General features: G+C 48.4%; 1 protein-coding gene across 1 annotated transcript in view; it reads left to right on the forward strand.

Annotated features, from left to right (window-relative positions):
* Positions 1–12,037, forward strand: part of EXT2 (exostosin glycosyltransferase 2) — a gene marked incomplete at its 5' end in the record, with an annotated part of 122,687 nt that overhangs the window by 15,564 nt on the left and 95,086 nt on the right. The window contains 3 exons of the mRNA XM_084776405.1: positions 3,329–3,524; positions 5,698–5,837; positions 9,725–9,818. Coding sequence (XP_084632531.1) covers positions 3,329–3,524; positions 5,698–5,837; positions 9,725–9,818 — 430 coding nt within the window. The remainder of the gene's footprint in view (positions 1–3,328; positions 3,525–5,697; positions 5,838–9,724; positions 9,819–12,037) is intronic.

Genomic DNA, 12,037 nt, shown 5'->3' on the forward strand with positions numbered 1-12,037 from the left:
CATTTTCAGATGATTAATTTTGGAGATTTAAACTATTGTTGTTTATGGTATTTTTCTAGTAATTTGATCTTTCTGATGTTTATGTATTACTGCATGGAATTTGAGATCACTTGAGGTTGTAATTAGTTTTAAAATGATTTGGTTTAGTAACCTGAGAGAGACCCTACTGTCTTCGTGGTCAAGGGCTGTGTCCCCTGAAGGCTCAGGGCTCACGGGATAGGGCCTGCCCTCCCTGGCCACCTTGATACCTCACCTTACTTTTATAAAGGAAACCCCTCTCCGGCCCTTCAAAGACTAAAGGAGAATATAGACTTTGGCCTCATCAGCCCTCCCAGGGCCCTGGGGAAGGCAAGGAGGGCACACTGGCGACAGCAGGCTGGGGTCCTGCCCTCTGGGAGAGGTGTTTCTTGGGGGAATTCCCACATCTCCTGGGGGCTGTCCAGTATAGCAATGTTGTTTTCATTTTTTATTTCCATGCTCTCCCAGTGTTTTTTTCAATGGGAAACTGAGACTTGTTCTATTGATAGTTGCTTCTCACAGCTGTGGTGGCCCTAGCTGAAATTCTTGTCATTTTCCCTCTAAAAAGGAGCTAAATCAGGAGTTTACAGTACTTGCTTTTGAGGGAGACAGCAAGTTCTCAGCACGATTTGGCTTTTACTTAGATCAGTGGGGCTGGGAGGAAACATGAGTCACAGCTAACTTTAGTCCTCAGAAGAAAAACAGATCTACCTGAATTTTTTTACATAGCTAACACTAACAGGGGCACAGTCTGCCAGCTGCCCAATGGGTCAGAGAGAGCCAGTGTGCAGGCAGGCAGGGGAGCCTGTTCAGAGTCCTGTTCACATCTGCACATTTTTACAGGGTGCGGTTGTGGGGCACAGTGAGTGGAGCTCTAGTGGGCCTGACACCTTCTGAACAGCGAGACAGTGAAATCCAACCCTGTCTTTCTCTGCTTAGGTTCCTTTGAGAACCACATATCTGTTTATTTCTGAATCTGTATAGCACTGCATGTGTGTGTGTGTGTGTGTGTGTGTGTGTGTGTGTGTGTGTGTGTGTGTGTGAGAGAGAGAGAGAGAGAGAGAGAGAGAGAGAGAGAGAGAGAGAGAGAGAGAGCTTGGCATTTACCCGGATTCATTAATTATGCTAGACTGGCCAGCAAGGCCCTAGGATCCTCATGTTCCACCTCCCCAGCTCTGGGAGAACAGGCACTGCCAGGGATTGAACCCAGGCCCTCATGCTTGTGTGACAAGCACTTCACCGCCTGAGCCCGTCTGCCCTCCAGCCCTATGTTTCTATGATTTTTGAGAGAAGGTTCTTACTGTGTACTTGAGACTGGCCTCCGGCATGTCTCCCTCCTGCCTCAGCTCCCCGGTGCTGGGATTACCAGTGTGTACCACCACTCTGGGCTCCAGCTCCATCCAGCACAGCAGGACCACTGTGGTTCTGGCCTTCCATAGTTGTAGCTCCCTGCTGGCTCCCATGATCCTCAGTGTCTACACATTGTGAGTCTTCACTCACTGAAGTGGACTTTGGACCTGAAGCTTCGTGCTCTGGGAGGGTAACCTCAGTTGCAGCCAGTGTTCCTTGGCTGTGGGTTGGTGGCCACGGCTCTCTTCAGTTAGAAAGATACAATCACACGCCTGTGGACTTTATTAGCCTGTGTGCAAAGCACGCAGCTCTAGAGGTTTCCCTGACTTGTACCAGTTGGAGCAGGACATATGTGGCGCTGCACTGCTTTTCAGGCTAAGCAGGGGTGGCGTGTTTATTTTCTCAGACCCTGCTTTATATGAGCTTTCTCATCGGCCATGGTCTTCCCGGCCTGTGCAGCCCCGCCCCTGTGCCCTAGCTGCTCTCTACTGCAGGAGTCTTGCCTTCTAGGCAAGAGTCACTGTCTACTCAGCCACTTCTCCTCGACAGTCCTGCTTGCTTTGGGGAGGGGGTAGCTCATGGGCTCAGAGGCTTCAGTTCATGGCTGGTCCAGTCACTTTGGGGTCTCTGCCAAAGCAGGACACCATGGTGGTGTGACTGTGTGGTGGTGCAGAGCTGCTTGTCTTAATAGTAGCCAAGAAAGCTGGAGGAAAGAGGAGGGCCAGAGCCAGAGCACGTTCTTTATCTAGGGAAGCCCCCTCCTAACCCATCAAATTACTAACTTCTTTATGTGTGTGCGCGTGCATTTGTGCACATGTGCATGCATTTCTGTGTGGGTATGCATGCGTGCGTGTGCACATGTGTGCCACAGTGCTCATGTGGCAATAGGAGGACACTTAATGAGAGTTGGTTCTCTCTTTCCACTATGTGGGCTCCAGGGACTAAGGTCAGGTCATTGGGCTTGGTAGCAAGTATCTTCACCTGCTGAGTAATCTCCCATCTAATTCATAAAGTATAAGTCTATACCTGGACTAATCTACTGATGAGCTTGAAGCCCCATGATCAGTCACCTCTGCCTCAGCCTCCTGAGTAATTGGGGCATCTAGCATATGCCCTTTTCTCACACTTTTGTGTCTTTGGACACCTGCATAGCAGTGGACCTTTGGTGTCTTCCTTCATTCTGTTTTCTTTCTGCACCCTTGCCGCCCACGCATTGAGCTGGGTACTATGTTATGATGTGAATAGTCGCCCCCCCATACCCCCATTTCTGGGTTTGAGCTTCCTCTCCTGCCCTCGTGGCCTTGGGAATGGACACAGAGTCCCTACATAGCAGAGGCATGCTGTTCGACACTGCAGCCCATCAAGGGGACTTCCTCTCTCCACTTAAAGAATACAGCCAGCCCTCAGTTTCTCCTCAGATCCCAGACTCAGGTTTAATAAAGGATAACTTTTTGTTGTTTTATCTAAGATTTCAGCCTGTTTTCTCTCTGTGTATACATACCTGTGTTTACGCTTAGCATGCCATGAACATTTTTTCACAGTACTAAGAACTATTTCTGCTGGGCCTGAGGGAATATATCTTTAATCCCAGCTTTCAGGAGGCAGAGGCAGGCAGATGTTGGTGAGATTGAAGCCAGCCTGGTCTACATAGAAAGTTGTAGGCCAGCCAGGAGTACATATCTCAAAACAAAACAACAAAAAATTTAAAAATTACAAAAAGAGAGCCTTGCCTAAATAAAAATTTTGTGGTTTCATATTTCAGAATGCAAGTGAGTCATACCTTGTTTTTGTATAGTACATAATGCTTTAAGTGTCCAGTAATGTGACTCAGTATGCTTTTTAAAATGAGTGATGTATGCTGAGACTGGCCAGCAAATGCGTCCTGGAAGTTCACTGTTAAACTTTCTTTGTCTGATCTGACTAACTGACTGATCCTAAGTGATCTTTCTTCTCCCCTTAGTCCCCGGCGGTACCTCCTGCTGTCCTCTCAAATGGCCATCCACCCTGAGTACAGAGAGGAACTCGAAGCCCTCCAGGCCAAACACAAAGAGTCGATGTTAGTCCTAGACAAATGCACCAATCTCTCCGAGGGTGTCCTCTCTGTCCGCAAGCGCTGCCATCAACACCAGGCCTTTGATTACCCCCAGGTGCTACAGGTGAGTGCCACTCAAGACATCGCCAAGGCACATGGCAGGCTGCTGCCATGGAGTGAAACGGACCCTAGTATCAGGAGCTGGGGTTTTTTTTTTTAATAGTTAACTGGGGTATTACCCTAGGGGAACAGATGTGGCTCCTTGCTGGAGGGCAGACCATCTCGAGCTTGTTGATGTTGAGTGAGGCCGCTTGGTCTGCAAAGGTTGAGAATCCTTTCAGATACTCGCGGTATTTTAAAAACGCAAACCCTCTGGATTTCCAAGAAACTGTGTAGGCAAAACACACAAATGTTTCTTGCTTTTTACCCCTGTGCTCATGGCTGGTCCAGAGAAGTGACCCTGACAGCCCACAGGGCCACAGTCAGCTTTCCCCGAGCATCATGCTGTTCTTGTTACTCTGGCTTTGGGGTGTTTTGTGCCCCACAGCACACCCTTCACTTCTGTCATGGGTGTGTGCTTCTCCATAACCACAAGGCAAAGGCCTTTGGGACTGTTTATAGGCAGAATATTTAGCATTCTAAGGCACGGGGCTAGGAAAGGTGAACAGAGCCATGCTCACTTAAACATCTAAGTTAATTCAAGGAGAACTATCAAGGAGGTGACGCAATTTTTATATATTTATGTACTTACTAATTAAAAAAAAATTTCAGAGAGCTGGCCCACCCCAAGATTGTTAAAATATTCTCTCAAGAAGTGCCATCCCCCCTCTGGAGTTTCTGGCTGATAACAGTGGAGATGCAGTCAGTGTTTACAGTAACCTTTGTCTTGACAGGAAGAACTATCTGCGTGTGTCCACATCTGGCCCCGCTCCCTGGGCAGACAAGCTGCCCACCTGCGGCCCAGGCTCAGTACACGTCCCACCCCCTCTGCTGCGTCACTTCTGTCCTGAATCCAGAGGCATTTGGGAGATTGACTTTTTCATATTTTTTTTCCTGACCTTCCCTTTTATATAATGTTATTTATTTTTAAACAAAATTATTATTAGATTGTTTCATGTGAACATGGTTTGTGTGTTGCATATGTGTGTGTGTGGAGCAGCATGTGGAGGTCAGCGGACATCTTCCTGCAGTTGGTTTACTCTAAAATCAAACTCAGGTTGTCAAGCCTGGCAGCTGGTGTCTTTACTGCCTGAGCCACCTCCCTAGCCCCGGTAGTACATTCATGTGGTTCAGTAATCAGTTTTAAAATATAAAAACTGTGAGGCGCGGGCAAAGGAGGATCAGGGTGATTTCTTTTGAAAAAAACAAAAACAAAAACAAAAAACAGAGTTTTACTGTGTAGCCCAGGCTGGCTTTAAGCTCACTATCCCCCAGCCTCAGCTTCCTAAATAACGGAGGCTACAGATAGGAGCCACTTTGCCTGGCATTTTTTTCCCCAACTTTAAAGATGAGGTCATGTTTTCTTGTTAAATCCTTTGATTTCCTCCAGAAGAGACAGAACGTGGGGAAACTGGGAGTAAGAGAATTAGGGTCCCATTTTGGGGCGCGGTTCCCATGGCATGTGTTCTTCCTCTATACATCTTTTATTCTCCCAGCATTCCCCACATTAAGAGGTAAGAGAGAGTGAGGAAGAGACTTTTTGAGAGTTCATTTTTGGTGGACTTCTTAGCTCTAGAGAGAACATATTTTAAAGCCTTCTCAAGCCTGTGTGTCTTTAATGAACACCTTCTATTGGCAGACATCACTAGGCCTTGGGGACTCAAGGGTGAACAGAGATTGCAGACCTTCCTTACAAGGGTTGCAGGCTGGGCTGAGGTCAGGGATTAGGCAGTGTCGAGACCACATGCCTGCCGTGTGTGTGTGTGTGTGTGTGTGTGTGTGTGTGTGTGTGTGTGTGTATGTGTGTGTGTTTGTGTACACAATTCATCGGCACGAATGGAAACCAGTCTGCAGGACCACATGTGGTTACCTGACCAGAAGAAGTCAGTGATGCTGGCCCAGAACATGTGCAGAACACCAGCTCTGGTGGCACTGGGGCTACACCGAAGAGTTAAGGTAGGAAACTGCAGCCACTCTATGTTTCCCGCTTCACAGGTGTGAGGTCTTCTGGCAGTTTCTAGATGCCTCAGCATCGCTCAGCTCTAAGACTTGGGGCACGCATGCCATAATGTGCAGGATCCAAGTGAGCGATCCAGGAGACTGCTTTGTAACCTCAGTCTTCTTTTGTGTTGCTGCAGGAAGCTACTTTCTGTGTGGTCCTTCGAGGAGCTCGGCTGGGCCAGGCGGTACTGAGTGATGTCTTACAGGCTGGCTGTGTCCCAGTTGTCATTGCAGACTCCTATATTCTGCCTTTCTCTGAAGTTCTTGACTGGAAGAGGTGAGTATACTGTCTGTGAACTAGAGCTGGCAGCTTGGCCAGTATTGGAGAGAAAGACTATGGTGGTGCATACCCAGCCCTGAGAACCGCAGGTTGAGTGTGTCTAGCTTATGAGTCAGAAACATTGCAAAGCGTGAAGTTTTAAGCACTGTCAAGAATGACACAGGTGGACAGTTCCACCCTTGATATAACAGCTCACAGTCAAAGTGCTGGTGTTGGCAGGTGCAGAAGGAAATGGGGGCAGAGATAAGATCAGAGTACCTGAAACACATGCATGGGAATGACATAACGAAGCCCATTATTCAGGAAAAAAAATATGACCTTGAATGTGGCCAAAGCCGTGAGTGCAGCACACGCTGCTTTACACAGTTCTTTAGAGTGCTGGCCAAGGGGATTCAGATGCTAGCGCTCAGCTCACGTGCTAGGGGGCAGCCCTACAGTCCTCCAGGAAGCACCCGTTCATTGCCTTGCTGTCCTTCCCCAAATTGTCTGTGCATTTCGAATATATTAAAGTATGAACCAAGCCAGCAAAGTTTGGTAAGAGCGGACAATCAAAGGGTGCTGGTGTACTGTTCATTCAGTGTGTGTGTGTAACAAATGCACAGAACATAAACAAATCTTACTTAGACTGGAGTCCCAGGTTATGCTCATGACATATTCCAGAATGGAGGGCACCTTGAGACTAGGCCTAGGATGCGAGATCCCCAGCTGCTGCTGCTTTAGCCTGCTTTCTGTATCTTCCCTTTGTTCTTATCATGTTGGCCTAGAGCAGTTCCGAATCCAGTGGGCCGAACCCACAGGCTGGCTGCTTTTGTAAATAAAATCTTACTGAGTCAGTGCTGAACCCCTTCATTTACATTACTTGTACAGAACTCAGTAGCTGCAGAGCCTGGGGGGGCCCACACAGCCTAGTCACCACCCCTGGGCTGGCACAGTCTAGATGCAGCTGGAGAGCTTCTGACCTTGTCCCAGGGATTCTGAGTCGGAGCTCCCAGGTGATCAGAGCCGTAACTACAGCTGAGAGCCACTGCTGTGGAATTGTGCAATTCAGCAAGGAAAGCTTGGAAACTCCAAGACAGGGGGACAAATGCAGATCCTGCTTGGATGTGTTCACAGGAGTTGACCCTGGTCCCATGTGTCATTTCTATAACACTTTGGTGGGAGACTCTTGAGCTTTATTTATTTATTTTTCTTTTGTAGATCCCTCACTCACTTTGCCACAAATATCTAATTGCTTTCTTCTCTTTATGATAATTTATCCTGGTCCAATAGCAAAGACATTTGAAGAATTTAAATAGTACTAACTGGCTAGCTTATCATCCATTGTACATTTATTAGAAAGCCTACTAACAATAAGATGATATTTTATTGTCTAATAATAAGGTAGCTTCTGCTTCTGAGGAGGCTAGAATCCAGTGGGAAGAGTAGCCAGGGACTCAGGTTCTGCATCCTTTATCTGAAATGCTGGGGCCAGACTGTTCCAGATTGTGGGTTGTTGCGGATTTTGGAATAGCTGCATACATATAATGACACATCTTGTGGAGGGAGCCAGGTCTGAACACAAAATGCATTATATTCCATAGGCTGCTCATGTAGGTGGCCTCCAGGTAACTCACATGATCGTTTGAGTAATTCTGTGCATCAAGCAGAGTCTTGTGGTATGAATTATCCACATGTGGTGCCATGTTGGTGATCCACAAACCAGATTTGGAAGCACTTTGGATCTTGGAGTTTTGGGTTAGCAGATGTATATGTAGAGGGCTGTGCGATCCCAGAAAAGGAGCAGGGGCCTGGCTACTTGAAAGAGGACCATATGACATCCTTCTGTGTATCTTAGGGGCGTGAGAAGCTGCCCCCCCCCCCCCCCCGCATTTATCCATGCATGAAAGCATTTACTAAGCACTAGTGTTTGCCAGTGCTGTATTAGATTTCTGTTGCCGTGATAAGATACCATGACCCAAAGCAACTTATGGAAGAAAGTGTTTGTTTTGGCTTACAGTGCTAGAGTGGTGGTTTTCAACCTGCCCAACACGGTTAATACTTCCTTAATACAGTTCCTCATGTCGTGGCGACCCCAACCATAAAATTAGTTTTGTTGCTACTTTATAACTGTAATTTTACTACTGTTATCAATTATGATGTAAACATGTGATATGCAGGATATCTGATATGTGACCCCTGTGAAATGGTTGCTTGACCCCTTGAGGGGTTGTGACCTACAGGTTGAGAACTGCTGTTCTAGATACCAAGAGCCCATTAATGGTGGGTGGGCATGGCAGCAAGAGCAGGAAGCCGAGATATCACATCTTCAATCAAAGGCACAAAGCAGAGCAGGAGTTGGGATCGGGTGAGGCTAGGGACTCACCTCCCACACCCCACACCCCCAGAGACATACTTCCCCAAAACCTCTGCAGTCAGCACCACAGCTGGAAACCCAGTGTTCTAACATTTGAGCCAATGGGGGGCATTGTGTCCAAACCCTCGCCATCACTGTCAGCCATAGGTTCTCCTAGAGGAGTGAGCTCAGGCCCCTCTTCAAGGAAGCTCTCTACTTAGGGATAGGAGAGCAGCGAACCCACAGTTCCCACATGCTGTAATTTGATTGGTCGGACTTTGGCTTGGCATCGCTAGGAGAGTGAGACTTTGGCCAGGGCCTTGCAGAGCAGCGATGCAGTGGGTGCGAAGGGCTTTTCTAGAGATCAAGCTCAGCTTCAGTGTTGTGTTATGGATGAGCAGCAGGAGGACTCAGCAGTTTGGAGTCAGGGGCTGAGGTCAGATAACCAGCTCTTACTGGCTAGCTTTGAAATTATGGCAGATCATTTTGGTCCTCAGTCCTGTCTCTGCTTCAAAAATCGTTTACTTATTTAGCAGATGTCCATGAAGTCCTGGCTGTGTGTGAGGCCGTGCACTAGGCGCTTTGGGTACAGTGTTGGGCAGACTCACCTGTGGGCGGGAGTGGAAACTAGATTTTAATGAGTTACTTTATGCAAATATAGTTACATCCCCTGCACACTGTACTTCTGGAAGTCGATGCCCGTCTCCCTTTCTCCTTAGACCCAGTCTGTGAGCGAATCCTGTGGGGTGCAGGGTGTGGGGCATAGGAAGCCTCCCTTCCTTTCCCCAGCTCCACTGCTATGTAGTTCTGCTGCCTCAGCAGGGGCTCCAGTCCTTTTTCCTGCTCCTGCGCCTGCTTCCTGTCACCTCCTGACCCCATAGACAGCATGGGCCTGGTGGAGCTCAGTCAGCTTCTCAGGCCTTTGCCTCCACCTCCTAGTGGTTTCCCAGCTCAGCACCGAGTCCTCCCTGGCCTCCAAGGTCCCCGCGTGCCTCACGGTGACCCACCCTTCCCCTCTCTGCTTGGCTCACACTCTTCTCCATCCTGTTTACTCCATGGCAGCCACAGGGGCCTCCTAGCTAGCTGTTCCTGGACCATGCCCAACATGATGCTTCCTTGGCCTTTCACTCATTAGCCCTGTGCCTGGAGCTTTCTTCCCACAGGCCTTCTCATGCCCTGTTCACCCCCTCACTTTCTTCTGACATTCTCTGTTGAATTGTCAATGCCCCGCACATAGTAGATCTGTCATCAGTAAATGCTGAATGGATTTGTGTGGAAGCTGAATGGGGAAGTGATTGTTAATTCAGGGAGTGCCGAGAAGGGTAGGGAAGGGCGGACAGGCATGCAGCGTTCCACATGCAAAGGCCCTGTGGCGGGACAGAGCTTGCTGTGGTTGGTGGCTGTGATACTGGGGAGGACAGAACAGACAGAAGGATGTAGGGCTGACAAAGCTTTGGGCTTTTGTTTATGCTAGTGAGAAGGGAAGAGGACAATGTACAGCGTTGCTTTCTGGGAAGGGCTGTGCACATGTCAATAGTGCTGTCATCCCCAGGGCGTCTGTGGTCGTCCCAGAGGAAAAGATGTCTGACGTGTACAGCATCCTGCAGAACATCCCACAAAGGCAGATTGAAGAGATGCAGAGACAGGTAAGAGGCCAAAGCTGTGATACCTGGCCTGGGAGGGGAAGTGGAGGTGCTGGAACAGCAGCTTGATCACAGAAGCCCTCTAGCCAAGAGCACAGTGGGGCTGTGCACTCATTGGATCAGCTAGTAACACGAAGGGAGGTTAGGTGAGTTGCCTCAAGAAGGTTTAAATCAGTGGTTCTCACCCTGTGGGATGCAGCTTCTTTGGGGGGCGAATATCAGATGTCCTGAATATCAGATGTTTACATTACTATTCACAACAGTGGCTAAATTACAGTTATGAAGTAGCAATGAAATAATTTTAAGGCTGGGGGTCACCACAACATGAGGAACTGTATTTAGGGGTGGCAGCATTAGGAAGGTTGAAGACCACTGGTTTAGAAAAATGACAGGGATCTCAGCTGTGGTAGGAGACCCCTTCAGTGATTTCAGGATGTCAAGTGACAGCAGGTGACAGTGACCAAGACAGCCAGGGCAGCATGGAAGACAGCCTTTGTGACAAGTGGTCTTATCCCCCCCCTTCACCAGTTTCCTGCCGCCCTCCACAGACCTCTCTTTACCCTTTGATCCTTTCCCGGGCAGTTCTCTGGCTGCCTGGAGAACATCGCTGGCTTCCTGTTCTGTCTCATTGCTGTCTCCTAAAGGAGCCTCACCTGGCTTCAGTGTGAAGCAAGTTAAAGCAATGTAAAAGACGGCCCTGAAATTGGTGCTGTGCTCATCTTTCTGTGTCTTTCCTTTTATGGAGATGATTCAGTGAGTAAAATGCTTGCCATGCAAGCATGAGGATCTGAGTTTGTTTTCTTAGTCCTCATGTAAAAAGCCGGGCTTGGTGACACATAGCCGTCACTCTAGCGCTGGTGAGATGGATACAGGCAGATCCCTGAAACTCATCCTAGTGATACACTTAAGGGTGAGCGAGAGACCTGATGCAGACCAAATAAATAAATAATTAAATAATTAAATAGTTAAATAAATAAATGTAGGGAGGAATCAAGGAGATACCTGATGTAAACCCCTGGCCTTCACATGTGTTACACACACACACACACACACACACACACACACACACACACACACACACGTGAGGGAGATAAGGGAGAAGAGACTTGGGAGTTCTCAGCATGCAGCCCATGTTTTCAGCCCGGCTCCTCGTCTGTGGCCAAGTGGCTAGAGAACAGGCCATCTGGATGAGGGCAGGCAGTCACCCAGCTGTGGGATGAAGAGATCCTGAGCCACCGGTTTCCTACCTATATTGTCAGCCTGCCCAGCTGTTTGTCCACCGTTCCTCTGCCCAGGCCCTCCTGGTACCTTGACTCCCTTTTCTTTATAGCATCCATATGCTGTGGATGGGTTATCCAGTTTCTTTACCATAACCTGTTCTTATTAAGTAAAATTTCCCATCACTGGTTACCTCAGGGGTTTAGGAGAGAGGGAAAATGGCCATGCCCAGTTCTACCCTTTGTACTCTGGTGTTTGTGCTAGTGGTTTTCATCAGTGTGATGCATACTGGGGATAATTACATTAGGGGTTGCTTTGGGCTCACAGTTCAGCAGATTCTAGGCTATGACTGGGTAGAGGGACAGCAGGCCATGGTGGAGTGTTGAGCTGAACTGAGCAGTTCACTTCATGCACAGCATGCAGAGAGGAGAGAAGGGGCCAGAGTCCCACCATGTCCTTCAAGGGTTCATCCCCATGACCCCCCTTCTAAACGCTTGGATCCCCCCACCCACCTCCCGCCACCATGCTGCCACTGCTGATCAGGGATCATCAGGCCTTTAGTACAGGCCCTGAAGCATCAGTGACACTAAGCACTTTTTCACACTGTGATTGGCCAGGAGGTTCTTAGATCTCCTGGGTGGATGCCAGCCTGCACTCTTAGGCTAGAATGTGCCTCCTGTGGGCCCTGGAAGGCCCTTCTGAAGAACTTTGTGCCATCCCAGATAGAGAACAGATTGCAGGCTCCAGATGCTGATAGCCTTCATGCTGGTTTGCTGGGAGGTTCTGAGCGGGGAGGCTCTGAGCTTCCTGCTGTTCACCACTGACCTCATCTGAGCTTTGCAAATCTGAGAACTAGTCTGGAGATTGCCAGATCTTCACCATAAACCTGTAGCATTGGGGGGAGACTGACCCTTGAAGAGTCGGGGTATGTTCTTTGTATCACTTTAAAAAAAACTTACTTGCTTTAAATTTTTGATAGAATCTCACTCTGTAGGACAGACTGG

This window comes from Acomys minous (genome assembly GCF_964271855.1).
Source record: "Acomys minous genome assembly, chromosome: 3".
Classification (NCBI taxonomy): domain Eukaryota; kingdom Metazoa; phylum Chordata; class Mammalia; order Rodentia; family Muridae; genus Acomys; species Acomys minous.